Raw genomic sequence first — 17,399 nt, forward strand, 5'->3', positions numbered from 1 at the left:
ATTGATGCACTAAATATTACTTGGCAAAACACATCATCTATTGCAACTTTCTTCAAAAAAGCTTAAACTCGTTAATGAACTTAATATTTATCTATAAGTAAATTAATCTTTAAGGATAAAAAACCAAACTTAATCTTCATTATTTTTCCGCGTTAAGGGGTGGAAATCTCTCGTATACTTTTTGCACTTTTTGTTTAAAAAATTATTTACCATCTAAAAAACTATTTTCAGTGGTCTTAGCGTTATATGAAGCATCAAAAGTTCCTAGATAGTCTTCATACCCATGCCCTCCAAATCTAATGCAGTAGGTAACGAAAAACTTAAACGCAATTTTCTCGAAACGCATTTTTCCCGCGCCGTGCAACGTAACTCAAAAACTAATGAAACTATGTTTTTGTAAAGATCTTAAATTTTATGTTTCAGATGTCCAAGTCTTGTAGTCTCTATAGGTATTTAGGTTATATGGAAATTCAAGTGCAATAACAACGCATTATTTTTAAGTAATTGAGAATCCATTTTTTTGTTGTCTAATTTTGCCAAAATATATACACTAAAAAGGATGAAATTTGGTTCAGTGTAGTACGCCAAATTTAATAAAAATCGTTAAATGCATTATCAATAAAATTGCAATGCCATATCTCTCAATTTTATATGGGATGTATGCGTTTTAGAGGGAATATAAGAAAAATAAAATTAAAGGATGTTAGAAATTACGAAACATTAAAATAAACTAAGAGGCCACTATAATTTTTGTAAAATTATTGGTATTTTTGGAAGGATCTTTGAATTGTATGCATGAGATCTGCAAGCGTTGCAGTCTCTTTAGTGGGGGCATATAGGAATCCAAGTGCAGTATTTTTAATTTATTGAGATTCAATAAAAACGTTGAATCCTTCTTACTTTACCTTTTAAAAAGTTAAGTTCAAGTTGTTTTATCCTTTAAACCGCAAATACCTACAATCGAAAGCTTCTATTTTGAGTGAATATTGCAGAAAGATAAATACATAAAGATTTCAAAGTCAAGTCTTTTTGACAATTAGAAAAAAAATATTAATTGTAGTTTGTAGTGCCAACTACTTTTGGTATCACAACAAATAAAAAGACTGAATTGTTATTGAACTTTAACTACCAAATAAAGTACATTAGCGCTTCATTAAGGAACAACAAAACTAGTACATTTCTTTCTATCAATGGCACCCAAAAATTGCTGTGAACTCTTGATTATAATGCTTTATCATTTTAATTCTATTTAAGTGATATAACATTATTTGTATGAAATACATTTAAAGCCCAAAAGACCCAACGTTAGACACCATACTTTTTTTTACAAGTCTTTCTTCTCTTGTAGAAAAATCGCTTGTAGTTACAAGTCTATCGCAAATAAAAAATTTTCAGATACTTTTATGAAATTAAATTTTACTTGTAGCTACAAGTCTACGATACTTGTAGTTATTAGTCTTTATGAAACAGAAATTTGCTGATAATTTACAAGCTACAAGTAAATTCACAAATAATTATTAGTCTTGTAGTTTTATGAAATAGGGCCCTGTGTGCGTACGAGACTGGTGGGGCGTTTTGTAAACTGGGGCGTATTGTATAGTTTTACCCTAGCAAAGAATTCTACCCACTCTTTAGCGTGCGTGTGAAAATTAATAATGATTATGTATAAAACTGTCAAATATGCCAGAATATGAGAATAAGAACGGAATAATTGCATTTGCGTTTTTTAACTATTTGTAAACAAAATACTGGTGTAAAAGCATCAACTATTTAAATTTGAAATAAAGTGATGAGAATTTTTTTTTAATTTTGTTTTTTGATAGAAATTAGCAAAAATATGTTTATTCAGAGTTTTTGAAGCATCACGTTGCTTGGTTTAAAATCTTTATTTTATTGTAATTATTTATTAATATTATTTTTTAATCATGAGAAATAAGAACTAAAATATTTCATACAAAACTTAACGTACCTTATAGGCACATCGTGTAGGTAGGAGTGTTTAGTGCACGAACTGAGTGCCATAAGTATCAAAAGCATAATCTAAAAATGTTTTTGGTAGTATGCTAGTATTGACTATTTTGTATGCATATACGGGCCACTGTTGACTATTACTCTGGCCAACAATAATTTTCAACTTTTTCAAATTTTCCAGAAGGATTTATATCAAATTTTATAGATTTGGGTTCCCTAAGCTCAAAAATCATACTATTTTCTTTCATAGCTGAAAAATCATACTGGTTTCTTTCTAGCAGTCTAGTTTTTGAAATATTTAATTTTTCATATTTCTTGAAATATTCATACTAATTATTAAGTTTTTCTTATTTTGAGAGAAAAATTTATATTATCTTCTAATATATAAAAATCTCTTGTAACGGTGTTTGTTACCAAACTCCTCCGCAACGGCTGGACTGATTTTAATGAAATTTTGTACACATAGGTATCGGTTAGATCTGAGAATCGGCCAATATTTTTCATACATCTAAATTGTTAGGGCCAAATTTTTTGTGTACAAATGTTGGGAAGTCTGAGAATCGGCCATTCGACCAACATGAATTTTCATAAGATAAAATGGTTAGGGTGGTCCAACCAAAAAAATTTCTATATTTTTTTGGAATGATTTTTATGAAATTTTGTACGTATATCGGGTAGGTCTAAAAATCGGGCAACATTTATTTTTATACCACTAAATAGTTAGGGTGGTCCAACCAAAAAAAAAAATTTATGTATTTTTGGAACGATTTTTATGAAATTTTGTGGGTATATCGGGTAAGTCTAAGAATCGGCCAACATCTATGTTCATACCATAAATGGTTAGCGTGGTCCACTCCAAAAAATTTTTTTTTTTGAACGATTTTTTCAAGTCCTGGCTTTATATTGTTTTCAAGAGGTTCAAAAAAGTTAGTTTTCCAACTCATATGAATAGTCTAAATTTTTAATATTTCATAGGTATTCTAAATACAGAAACTTTAAGCCAACAAACATCAATCTCGATAATACGATCAATAGAACTCAAAAAACACATTCTTTTGTTTATAAAGACCTGTTTTTTGATGTTGTGACCCGATTTTTGTTAGAAAAGATTGACACACTCCAAAATTGGAAGTAAATAGCAAAAGAGGCGTAACGAAGTCCGCCGGGTCAGCTAGTGCTCAATATATTTGGGGTCAATAAACCTAAAGTTCACATTCATTTTTTTTCTAGGAGCTCTGTTATTTTTAATATTTTAGTTTTCCACATTTTGGGGGTTATTTTTCGTACTTATTTTAAAGTTATGCTTATTTTAACTGTTTGTTAAATTCCAGAAATTTTCTTAGCGAACCTAATGCATTTGGGTTCACTAAGCCTAAAATTCTTACTGGCTTGCTTTCTAAGAGCTCATTTTTTTAGATATTTTAATTTTTCACATTATTGGGGTTATTTCATACTATTTTTTTTTTAGATTTTATTATTACAAGCGTTCTTAAAGTTTTGTTGGAAAAATTTGTTTCGAATGTACCTAATGTATTTCTGTTCAGCTAGTGTAATCATTAATCAACTACAAATTTTGAGTGAATGAAGGGTACAACAGCATCTTACTGACGAGCCTAACTGTTGGGCCTGGACGAAACACATTATTTTTTACTACAATTAAAAAAAAAAAAAACACAAGAAATCTTATTTACCTAAGCAAATTCGTGAATTACCTTCATATCACTATGGAACCCATTTTTTGCCATATTTATGTTTCTAAAGCACACATAGCTAAATTACGAGCACTAATAGGATTCTTGATGGTCTGCTACTAATAATTTAAATGATAAGATAATTTTCATAAGAAATAAAATACAGAGATAGAAATTTTTTATTAATTGTTTTTATCTATATTTATAATAATGTGTTGTTAGTAATATTTACATATTATTCTCTTACAGATTGTTCCACCTTGGCATCATGCTGAAGGATCAGCGCATATACCAAATATTGCACATGTATCCCATGGACCACCACCGCATGGTCATGGACATGGCCATGGCCATGCACCAGAAATCATCTACACCGACCCGCCAAAAGTTCATCCATCTGCATTCCTACATGGCGCACATGGTCATGGTGGAACAACGCACGATGATTATGGTGCAAATGATTGGGTCAGTTCTGGGCCAGGTTTAGGATCAGAGTAAGTTTTTTTTTTTTGAGATCCACAAAATATTAACAATGATAAAATTTGTGATGAGTGAGTTAAGTTATTTTAACGCATCGAAGGAACTTTTTGGTCAAAAATGATTTTCGAAAAAAAAAGTTTAAAACATTTTTTTTTCAGATATGAAACACTTTTTTAATATTCCTTTCTTTTCTTTCTTTTTTCTCTTAACTTCTTTAAAATGGACACAAAAAAACTTATTTTAGATACATCAGCGACATAAATCGGAGTGCCCAAGTTGATGGAAACTATTTTAAACCAAAGCCAGAAGACGCACACGAATTACATGCCTGGGGCTTGGGTACAACAAGCGATCCAAATATCCAACAACATTATCAACAACAACAACAACAACGCCCACCACCACAACAACAACAACAACCCACTAGTCAAAACTTTAATACACATCCCTTCACAAATGACCCTCAGTCTCAGAGGTATTATTACAGCCACCGCCACTTACCACCACCACTGTCAAACTTTCATCTTTCATTTTCACACTCACTTTCGTCTTTTTTTTTTTTTTGTTTTATGTTTCTCATTGTTTTAATGTCTTAACAATTTGCAGCTTTGTCCAGGGTAAAGTTCGAATACAAGGCCCAGTTTACGTGCCACAAAGAAGTTCCAATGTTGCTCAGCAAGCTCCATCACAAACAGCAGCACAAATTGCCGCACAATACGACCCAAACCGGAACAAGCAGATCACAGTAAGTAGAGAAAATTTATTTAAAAGTATCATTTTTTTTTTTTATGACAGACTCCAACATCAATTAACATAAAACAACAACAACAACAACACTAATTTGAATACAGTATCCATCTTGACAACACGACGAAATGGATGTCATTGAAATTAGCACTTTTTACTCCGCCCCGTACCGCAACACAGACGACAAACCAAACAAACACTTTCCAATTGATTCATCAGTTTCTGTTTCTGTTTGTATTTAAACTCCATAAGACTCCAAACCAGCAAAATGATTTAGAAAGCCTTTTAACTAAAAGGTTGTTTGCATATGTCTCAGGAGGAGTGAATAACTAAGTTCTTTTTGATGACACTGTTGTATAGTCGATTGATATGAAAAAGTGTCAATATTTGCGTTTTATTTCATATAAAAGGGAAACGCGCCATTAAGTCTGAGTTTTAACCCAAAGCATATAGCAGCTGAATACAATATAACCGACTCATGCTGTATATTTTAACCTCAGGTGCTTAAAGACGAACTAAACTTAACTTTTGTTTACATTGTGAACCATGATATTAGATTTTGTTACCCGCCGCCGCCGCCGTTAGCGTTTGTGTGGAATTTACGTTTTATTGCATGGGGCAGAAGAGATACATAGTTCATCTTTGTTATTAAGGTTTATGACAGAAACAAGGTCTTAAGGCTTGTTATGGTTATTTGCAGACTTATACGAGATGACAAATAGTAAAGATGCTATTTACAACCTTTTAATATTCTAAACAGTTTAAATTAATAGTTGAATTTAACAGCCTTCACGAAGGTGTCTCAGCGGGTTAAGCATATTTGCTGTTTTAACATTTCTCTCAGAAGGATAACCCCTTAAGCGGTTGTTTGTTCATCGTTTTGCACTGCACTGAATTTTCTATTGGTTTAGGAACTCAATTTCATGACCACCATTTAATACCATCGATTAATTCTAGCTTTGCTCTTAAGGAGAATGAAATACTTCGTTATGTCGTTGTATTACTTATAACTCAGAAGCTTCTCCATAGATTTTTAAATTTACAGCCTTAAAATGGGTTGGGGTCAAAATTCTGCCGGGCTCAAAATTCTTTTTTCAAAATTCTGCTTTACAAAATTCTGCTTTTCCAAATAATGCTGGCAGAGTTTTGAGAAACTGAATTTTAAAAAGTAGAATTTTGAAAAACAGAATAGAAAAAAAGCAGAATTTTGCAAAACAGAGTTTTGAACACAAAATTTTGACCCGCTCCCCCTTAAAATATTGTCATTGGATTAGCAAAATTATTCGATATAATTTTAAAAGGACATTTAAAGGCAAACACGATATCTTCATCAGTTAAAACCTGTGGTGTAATCGGCTAACGCGATAGTTAATAGTCAAAAAACGATAATTTTGCTCCAAAAATCGTCGATTTTGATTATTTATCAATTTATCGACTATGGCGTTAGCTAAATTTACCCCTGATTTTAATTTTTAGGCCTGTTCAAAAAAAAAGAGATTTCAAACTTTACAAAAATACATAAAAAGAATGGTTTTAATATAAAACCTCTAGACTTCATAGGCTTAGTGAATAATATACAAAAAAAATTCTGTTTACTTTTGACATTTTTTCAAAAATTGGAACTTGAAAATTTTTATTTTATTTTTTTTTTATATTAATTAAATGACTTATTTTCTGTGAAAATCGATATTAAATTGACGAAGCTAGAGTATTAGCAATATATCGAAAATAAAAAAACTTTTTTATCCCTAAATCCAGATTTTGGGGGTAAATTTAAAAAAACTATATTCAATATGGTTTAGGTTGGAAAATGTATGTCAGTAAAACATACTAGGTCACGAGAAAAGTATTAAATTTTTTTTTTAACAGTGTATTGAAAACTAAAAATCTGTAATTTTTCTAAAAATCAAGGAAGGCAACAAACTTCGACTGGGGTCGCACGAACTCTTATGCTTAAAGTAACTCTTATGTTAAACCTTTTTATTCAAGAAAATTTGATACTTTCAAGAAATTTGAAAAAAGTAAGAAATAAAATCTGTTTTTATAATTAACTAGCTGACCCGGCGGACTTCGTTTCGCATTTTTCTTGTATTTATTTTCAATTTTTGGCTTTGTAATGTGTTAACCTTTTCCAATACAAAAAAATCGGGCCACAACTTGATATATGGAACACAAACATAAAATTGTATAAAGTATTAAAAAAAGCAAACAGCTATCTATTATAATTTTAATTGGAATGTGTACGAAGTTTCATTAATATAATTATTAAGGTATAACAACATAAATCTTCAGCGGAAAGCAAAATGGTATTATGTCCTTAACAGATCCTTTATGGAGTTACAATAATTTTGCTTTCCCAGGCGATATGTATGTTGTATGCATGCCACTGTTTTTTTCTGTTATTGGCACGGGTTTTTTTGCGTCAAATAGTAAAAAAATGTTTTTAAAAACTTAATCTTATGTGTCTCGAACTCCTTTCAATCACTTGCAATCGCTACTAAAATTTGATAATCCAGTCAAATAAGGGTTTCACCTCGGAATGAATGCTAATAGAATTTTTTTTGCTCAATACCTTCGTTTTGGCATTCTATAACATACGTCAAAAGTCTAGAAAGTCGCGATTTTCAAGTTCAAATCGCGAAATGGAGATTTTCAAAATTAGAATTTCGAGAATTACATAACTTCGAGGCATTTTTTAATGCTGATTACAAAAATTTTTTTTTTGATTTTTGTCATAAGTTATAGAATATCCAAACAAAGATACAAACAAAAAAATTAGCCTATCAGCACTAATTATAAGATTGTACCAGGATGTTTTTTAGTGCATATCATAAAATTGTCCCTTTTCTCAAAAAATACCAATTTTTGATAGGTATGAATGTTTTTTTTTCATTGCATTGTTTTGATTCTTAATGATAATGAATATGAAAACCTTCATAAAAAATTTTGTCCCTCTACCATAACTTTTAAGGGTTTTTCGGTAGTAAGTTTGCAACTGTTATAATAATATGGGTTGACAATTAAAAAAATAGGTATAACCTTTTTTAGAGACGTCAGATTGTCTTGATCTTGTCTAGATTTTTTGGCATCAGCATTAAAAAATACCTCGAAGTATTGTATCATAAGTGAATATAATACCATTGTTTTTTATTGCTTATTTTGAAAATCTCCATTTCACGCTTTGACCTTGAAAATCGCGACTTGCGGACATGAGATTTTTCTATACTTTTGAGGTATGTTATATAACGCCAAACCGAAGGTATTGAACAAAAAAAAATTTCTATTAGCATTCATTCCGAGGTTTACTCCTTTTTTTCACCTTATTTGACTGTATCATGATATTTTTTGGCTATTTAGGAAATTCAAAAAGTAGCAATCTGTTTTTGTAAATTGTAAAGAAACCGACTTAAAATGAAAAGATTCCGTCTTAATTCTATACATACGTCTAAATATTAAAATATTTTCTTAAGAAGATTAAATCATTTTAAATTAATGCGGAAATTGTATTAATAAATTGGTAGTTGAAACAACTTAAACAAATTTTAAGTTTCAGTTTATCATACCAATTTTCAACTGTGAGATATAGCTTAGTGGTAAACAATTTTATTTGAGGAAATTACATTTTAAAGAGTTAAATCGTGTTTGTTTTTATTAGCCTTGAATATGAGCTCTTTGAACCCCAAATATTGCATTTGGTCATAACTTGACAGCAGCGCCACGTACCAGGTCCAACAGGGGCGTACACACCATTGGGGCAAGTGGGGTGGTGCCCCGGGGCCCCCAACACGCTAGGGTCCCGTAAGGAGACAATGTAGAGAAGGCAACTGGTTATAAAAGTATCGAAGCAAAAAGATAAGATACTTGACATGAATCACTTCGGACACAAGAGAGACACATTATATTTTTCAGTGAATTGGTAGCCAGTCACAAAAATGTAGTCTTGCCCCGGGGCCCCGACAACTCAACGTACGCCCCTGGGTCCAACTATAAAACAAAGCCTGTCTCGAATGAACCTTATCAAACGCAAAAAAATTCATAAAAGTCTATAAAGCCGTTCGGACTCCAAATATGGAATTTAACTATAACTTGACAACAGCGTCAAGTCTTTCTATATATAATTTGACAACAGCGCCACCTACCGCATACAGTTATAATTTACAAAACATGGATGGAATTTATCACACAAACGAACTTTCACAAAAATCTGTCAAGTCTATCGGACTCCAAATATGAAATTAGTCTATAACTACTTCGGCAAAAGCGCCACCTACCGGGTCCAATTTATGAAACAAAACATGTTTCGAATAAATTATATCAAACACAAAAAGTTTCACAAAAATCAAAATATGCAATTTTCCTAAAACTTGACAACAGTGCCAACTACTGGGTCCAATCATGAAACAAAACTTGTCTAGAATGAACCCTGTCATAACACAAAATTTCACAAAAATCTGTCCAGTCATTCGACCCCACCTATGGAATTTGCCTATAACTTGAAAACAGCGCCACCTATTGGATCAAATTATAAAACAAAACCTGTAACGGATAGACCTTATCAAATAAACAAAATTTCACAAAAATCTGTTCAGTTATTCGACCTCAAAATTTCAGAAAAATCTGTCTAGTCGTTTAGGAGTAGGGTCACAAACAAACGCACAGGAGAAATATATATAATATGAAGATACCAAACCATAACTCGATGGACGTGCCAATGCTTTACTTATTTGTCCTCAATGAAAATCAGAGATATACATTTTATTTGTGAAGTCCATATGTGGATTTAATATCACAAGACGAATAATTATTTGTTTCACTCAAAATCAGACTTTTTTAATTATTTTGAAAGCTTTAAAAATTAAGCTTAGTTAAAATTTTTAAAAAGCGAGAGTGGTTTTTTACTCGTACATATTGACAGCTATGTAAAGATGTGAGAAAAGGTATTATTTTTTTTTGATACAAACCATCTACATATTAATACCTTTCAAACAAAAAAAAAATTACCAAAATCGGACCAGCCAAACGCGAGTTTATCGGCCACACACACTAAACGAACTCATTTTTATATATAAGATTAAACACCGTTTAAAATGATCTTATCCAAAAAACCAAGTATGCCTTTTATTTGAAATATTTTTTTTAATTTCAAAAATGTGTTTTTTTTTGAAAATTTTATAAAATTTTTATATAACATTTACTTAAACCCTTTTGTATAAAAATGTTCGTTGAAATCGGGTTAGTCTTGTACGAGATATTCATAAATAAAAAAAAAAGTTCTGTGACAGGTATAGTTAATATCAGTACAAAAAATACTTTTTTTATTTCAAAAGTTGAATCTTATACATAATACTACGCACAAAAATTTTAATCAAAATCGTTAGAGGCGTTTTTTTTTTAAATGAATTTTCTATTTCCGTTATATGACAGGTACCGTTGTTTTGGTCCTGAAAAAAAAAAAAAATTCAATTTGTCGTCTAGGGAATCACCCAAAAATTATTATCCCAAGTTCCATCTTTTTACGAATCTTAAACTTGCCCTATAGTACCTAAGTATGTATATCGCAAGTAAAAATTTGGCAGAGATAGCTATGTGTCAAGTTATTTTATTTTTGCTTTCTTATAACATAAAAATAATTCAAAATACCTTTCATGCCGAATTTTTTGTATTATTTCTCAAACAGAGAATTTCAAGATTTTGACTTTTAACCGTTCATTATGTCGAAATCCAGAATTTTTACATTTTTATTTTGTATGTGTGACTTTCATGTATTTATAATATCTATCGATTTCAATTTTAAACTTGTTGCTAGGTATTATTTTTTGTTAAAAAAATAACTTTTGACCTTTTCCTAAATTCACCTCTGTTAACTCTACTTAAATTTAAAATTTCTAAGAATACTGAATATTCAATTTTTAAATTTAATTTTCTCTGACATAATTGTTTTTAACACCTTTTTGACTTTCCATATATGTAAGTATGGTAGCGTAGTAGAAAAATCTCAAAAAAGGAACTTTAAGCGTGGCAACCCTATGAATTGATAGGATGTGGCTAAGAATCCCACATGCAAACTGTTTCTTTTGACACTATCTTTAGGAAAATATAACTCTCAATTTTTATAACGATGAGGGTAGGTCGTTCTATTTCGGGATCTTCCACTATTAGTGCAATAGAATATGATGAAAATGTCTGGGTTCGATTCCCTGCCTCCGCTACCTAATAAAAACATGTTTTTTTTAGGGGTACTAACTGCCGAGAAATTGATAAAGCCTCCAAGAGGGTCATTGTCAAAAAAATTTTTAAATTGAGCAACATAAACAAAAAAAGGATATTTTTTTGCTTGGGCCTAATAACAGGGCAAAGTGAAGGTACTGTAATTACGTTCGTATAGAGGTTATAACTCATCATTAAATAATCAAGGGACTTGAAAATTAGGTCTTGAAAATTACATATCAAGCAAAGGTACAAACTAATCCGACTGACGCACAGTATAGTGCTTTTATGAATTCCGATAAATTACTTCCATAGCCATTTCTTTAAGAACATTGATAAAATTGAGATCACTACGGTAATTTTTCTAAGTATTGTATAAAGTTAAAGTTGTAAGAAAAGATTTTGATATGTTGAATCTTAATTCGCAGCTAGAAAAAATCTCTATGACATCACGTTTGGAAAACCACAGACGTACAAGTAAAATCAACAAAAATCAAATTTCATAAAATTGTAACGCCAGCAATATTTTCATGCAATAGCTTAAAGTTTGAAAAACGCAAATCTCTAACCAAACCACAAAACCAATATCAAGGCTCTCAATAGCGAAGCTTCTGTCAGAAAATGATGTAGGTATATTTGTGGAAAGTCCTTGAAATTTTTCGTGACTAATTGTTTGCTCGGATTTATGGTTTCGATATCCGTAGTGCAGATCCAAAGTTTATTATCCTCGATTTCATTAGGTAGGAGAGAGAATCCTTCCCGGTCTTCTACTACCACCACTTCTATGACCTTCAGTATAATAACATTTTTCTCTTGAAAATATAAGGTTTAGATTTGTTTATCCTTGTAATTTTCCAAAGAAACCGAAAAAATGCAACAAGAAAAATCATCTTTCAAAAGCAATTCATTATGCACAAGTTAATGGAAGTTCTCCTTTCAACTCTACAACCCTCCACGAGCCTCGGTTGTACGAAAGAAACATTATAATCATTCAACGAAAGTGAACTTTATTAGGACCTTGAAAAAAAAAATTAAGTTGAAAGACTAGACATAGACAATACAAAACAAAAAGCAATTTATTATCAAAAGTCAACGTACTTACTTAGAACAATGAAGAAGAAAGAAGAAATAAAATGCAAAAAAATGCATAAAGTTTAACTACCAACTTGTTGGTTTTGTACTTCACGTCGTAGCGTAGTCGTATTTATCTTTAAGTATTTCTACTCTACCTTTCTTAGATGCTCATCAACCATATTACTATTTTGTATCTATCTAGATACTGACATTAAATTGTTGTGCACAGTATTATGATACCTAGGTTTATCCAAGCTCCATGCTATGTTTTCTTCTTGTGTTTAACGACTACAATTCTCTCAAAACAAATCACCCAACCAAACCACAAAACCAGCGAAAGTGTGTCAGTTAAACGCGTGTGCAATTTCTCGCATATATGAAGTGTGGCAGAAGGCTGATGGAAGCGCAAGCAATCTCTTGATGGAAGCAACATATAAACACTTATTTTATTTGAATAGGTTATGATTATGACAACTTTGCACAGGGTTCGGTTTAAAAAAAAAAGTATTTTTTTTAACAGTTAAGAAACAGTGCAAATAGGTCGATTTTCACGACCTAGGCCGCCAAAATTATTTTATGTTGTATTTTATCTTTAAACCATATGTACGTTCATAGAAAATAGTCCGCTTCTTAAAATAAACATGTACAGTAGAAACCCATTAACTTAACTCGTTTAACAGAAAAAACACATATGTTACATGTTATTTCTTTAAAATTTTAATTTTTTTCATCTAAAAAATTAGTTGAACCGAAAAACCTGCTTAAAATGAATAATGTTCAAGTTTTTTGTTGTTTAACATAAACGGGTTTGATTGTATTATTAACCAAAACTTGGAAAAGTAAAAGGAAAAATTTGAAAAAATAAAATTTTTTTTTGTAATGTTGCTTGAAAAGGGATTTTCTTTTCGGTGTATATAGTATAAAAGAAGAGAAAATAGTATAGGTACAATTTAATCCATGGAGTATATCTTTTGCCCGTCGAATCAAAGTGCGTTGTAAAGTTGGCACTATTTGAGAAGAACACACAAAATACTATTTTCACGCACTGATTTTATATACTTTCCAAGCTTTTTTGACCTTTTTTTGTGAAAACCATAAATTGTCCATGCATGTAGTTAAGACATAAACGGTTTGAAATGTTTTCCTCTTTCATTCCACATAAGTCGTTTTTTTGAAAACCTCTCTCTTTTCAAGTAATATCCCCCAGTAAAAAAAAAAAAAAAAAAAAACAATTTTTTTTTAAACTTTTCAAAACTCAATAAAATGACCATCCGTAGGTTTCCACAGCAAGTCTATACGTCACTACTTTACCATATACATAAAATTTACTGTGCAAATAAAAAAATTGCTAAATCGGGTTCGATAATATAACAAAAATATAGATATTACTGAGTACATCATATTTCGGGACTTGAAATTTTTCGTAGACCCTCAAAATTTCAGGTTATCGTCAAAAAACCGTTTTTCAATGATTTCAGATTTCAATGATTTTTTTTTACAGTTATAAACAGAGGAGTACCTACTTGTTCTTTTTGAAAATATTTTTTATTATGCTCAAGCACTAAATTGGGTGTAGATTTTATGATCTGAATCTAAAACTACAACATTTTTTCACCGTTTTTAAGAGTTCGGAGACCGTTTTAAGCTACATTTTGTGTTTCGGAATTTTATTTTTATAAACAGTTTTATTTTTCTGTTTATGCTGAATCAAGAAAGCTTTTACTCATTAAAAACAGTTAGAAATTCTGGAAGTTATGGTTTTTTGAATTATTAAAAATGAACTTTTTGAAACATCAGTTTTAAACTTCTCCCGCACTTTTAATTTGGCAAGTGTAGAAGTTTGATGATACATTAGCGATTAGCATTACTAGCATTATTCTCTTACTTTCACTATTTAAAATTTGTTTACCACAACTTTGAAATATTGACTTTTGGCCGCCTAAAGATTCGTTTTCCGTTTAATTTCAGTGCTGGTATAACGAATAAAAGTAAACAGAGTCCTTAAAACCCTTAAATCTATTAAACGACTTACTAAACACCGCCTTTGAGCGCTACTCATAGCTAAGATTACTCGTAAATTTTGTATCCTTTCTAAACTGACGTTAGAACGTTGCGTAAAAATAATCCCATCGAAAAGCGTTAAAAATGCACTCTGTATGGCAAAGTCTCAAAGTCTTCAGTTCTTTACAACAAGGCGAGAGGGTGCTAATAACGTGAATTAATTGGTAAAGCCGGGAATAAAACTAAACTATGAATATTATCTTTAATGTAATAATTGGAGTAATATCCGAACCCTATACTACAGTACTACACACAACAATGATTAGTCATGATTATCTCTCAGATGCAGATGCAGACAGATACAATTGTTTACTTTGTTTTCAGTTGAGCCCCTCTATATGAGTTCACTAAGACGGAACAAAATATGGATTAACAAAATGAAGAGTTGTTGAACATGTCGAATGTTGAATACCTACTCACAGGAGCTTCTACTTAAAAGGTTTGGTTATCAACATTTATAATTGAAAAGTAAGCCAAGTACGTGCCATGAATGCTTTCATAATATACCTGCCTCGAGAATAAATATTTTTTGAAAACAGTTATTAAAATAAAAAACGTCACTATAACAATCTTATATACGTTCAACTATTTTTAATAATTTTTAAAAAAACATTCCCAAAATAAAGTTTTTGTTGAGGTGATTTCTTATGGTAATTATTTTTTTTTTTATAAATAACGTTTTGACCATTATCATTATTGTCCTTGATTGTGTTTCTCACAATTTAAAATAAAATATTTTATGGACTACTCGTATGCTCTAGCTCTAAGAGCCGTTTTCTGAATCGAAACTTAAGCATTTAAGTTAAACATAAATCCTTATGTGACAGTTTACGCAGAAAAAGTAGAGAATAAGAGTTTATGTTCAACATTTTTGTTTTTCTCGTTTACGACTTAGTCGATTTCAAAGACTTTTTTTTTATAGAAGCGTTCTAATTGCTATCATATTACTTTTATTTAAAATTTTCAAAAAATTTATTCTTGGATTAAAAAAAAATCAATTTTTGAATTTGTTTTGAGGTTTTCATTAATTTTTTTATAAGAAATTGCATAGATTTTTATAATATTTTCTTATTAAATAAAAAATGTGTCTACAACCAACACCAACGATTTGAAAAAAAAATTCATTGCTGTACAAGAACAAAAATGACATATGTACTTAATTTGGCAGTTTAAACCCTTTTTAAAGAAGTTTGAGTGATTATAAAAATAAATTGTATACATTTTTACATTACTTAAAAAATAAAATTATAATCTTTGATTTTTCTTATAAAAATCTTAACTAGTGCTTAGCCACTTTTACAAATGACATCAAATTCATATTCGTGATACCTTTGTCATTCTTAAAAAAAATGTTTGGTCAACCAAAATGTAAAATTTCGACCCGTTTAAAAAAAATTAATTACAAAAGAGAATTAAATCTAAAGCCTAATTTTTTTTTTAATAATTTTCAATTGTTGAAATCGTTTGAGTGGTTGGCGAGAAAGTCTGAAATCAAGTTAACGGTTGTACGTAACGGTACCGGTTAATAAAGATACATTAAATATTTTTTTCGGTTACCGCTAACTTCGATTAAGTAATCAACCTAATTTATTATCTACCAAGTTTGAGGCCTAAGTAGTTTCAATAAAATAATTAGAAAAAAAAAACACAGAAATCGCTTGTCATTTAAAAATAATAATTGAACTTTATTGCATGTTTCTGAAAACTTTAAATTATTAAAAATTTTACATGGCTTAAATTTTTCTACACAAAAAAAATTGTTCGTTTTTTATTTATTTATTTGGATATAGGAAAAAAAAAGAATTAAAAACAATTAACACTTATATTATGTAGGTAGGTATTTTGTTATTAACAAAGTTCTCAGAAATTTGTTTGGCTTTGAAAAATATCAATAAGTGCAGATTTATTGGATAACAACAATATCAGATTTTATAGCAAATAATACTTCTGAAATGTATCACTCTATCATTTATATTAATTCCTTTTAATTCTCATTTTTACCTCATTCATTGTTCGTAGTTGTTATTATACAAACCAAAAACATTAATAAATTGTTTTCATAATAAAGATTTCCAAGAAGTTTATAGTTTTTAATTTATATTTTTATATAATTAAAAAAAAAAAAACAATTCCTACAAAATGTATTTATTTTTTGTGCAGGTTTATTATTTTTTTTTTGTTAAAAAATCAAATGCTTATAGAGTGTGGAGAAAAAAGTTAAGCGCATGAGGTTTGGTAAATCCTGGGAATTCTGTATAGTAAATTATTTTTAAAATGCATGCTTAATATTTTTGGTCTATAATAATTCGCAAATTGCATTTCCATTCCAACTAAAGCCACAGTTATTGGAAGTATGTAAAACATATACCTGTTATAATATTAAACTATCAAACTCTAATGAATTTCCATGAATTTTTAAGCAACGTTCGTTACATAGCTAATTGAATTGTTTCCACTAAAATCAGAAAGTGAAAAGTGAAAAAATTGCAAAATTAAAAAAAACAACACAAACTTTATGAAATTAATGAAAAGAACAAACTTTGTTGGAATAATTATTTTACTTTGCAACGAATAAAATAACATAAAATATAAAATTGTTTTTTAATTCACCTGGGGTCAGTTCCAAAAAATAGTAAATTGTTTGGTTGCTTTTCGGATGTTCGGAATTTTGATAGTTTTTGTTAGAATTTTGTAGGCCTGTAGGCAACATTGCAGTCTTTTGTGTGTTATTTCATCACAGTTATTTTATGAATGGAATCAATAACAGGCCTATAAAGTGAGAGGGAGAATTTTCTAATGAATAAATAGATTTAAATAAAAAACAAATGTTAAAAAATAACAATGGCACTGTTTAAAATAACATAGGAGTAGGTACCTTTTAATAAAGCTAAAAACTTAATAAGAATGAATGAATAAATTTTATTGAGTGTACTGTTTAATAATGAAATATAAAGAACTTCCCAATAAATAGCTTTTTAAAAATAAAATTTCAAACTGAAAAATTTCAAAAAATTTAATTTTTTAATAAATTAATAAAAAATAACTTAAAAAGTTATATTGGGTTATAGCAATAACGTTGACTTATTTTAAACAAAATATGTTGTCTAAAAAAAATGTTAATTCGGTACTCTATGAGGGATGGTTGTTGTATCTATGATAATGGCATCT

At 29.8% G+C, this 17,399-nt stretch overlaps 1 protein-coding gene across 2 annotated transcripts in view; it reads left to right on the forward strand.

Annotated features, from left to right (window-relative positions):
- LOC129914487 (uncharacterized) overlaps positions 1-17,399 on the forward strand; it is a 49,834-nt gene that overhangs the window by 16,895 nt on the left and 15,540 nt on the right. Inside the window, exons 4-6 of one of the 2 annotated variants that reach the window (XM_055993765.1) lie at positions 3,912-4,156; positions 4,387-4,617; positions 4,749-4,887. In XM_055993765.1, coding sequence (XP_055849740.1) covers positions 3,912-4,156; positions 4,387-4,617; positions 4,749-4,887 — 615 coding nt within the window. The remainder of the gene's footprint in view (positions 1-3,911; positions 4,157-4,386; positions 4,618-4,748; positions 4,888-17,399) is intronic. The other variant, XM_055993766.1, reaches the window with a different exon arrangement.

This window comes from Episyrphus balteatus, chromosome 3 (assembly GCF_945859705.1).
Source record: "Episyrphus balteatus chromosome 3, idEpiBalt1.1, whole genome shotgun sequence".
NCBI classification, from domain to species: domain Eukaryota; kingdom Metazoa; phylum Arthropoda; class Insecta; order Diptera; family Syrphidae; genus Episyrphus; species Episyrphus balteatus.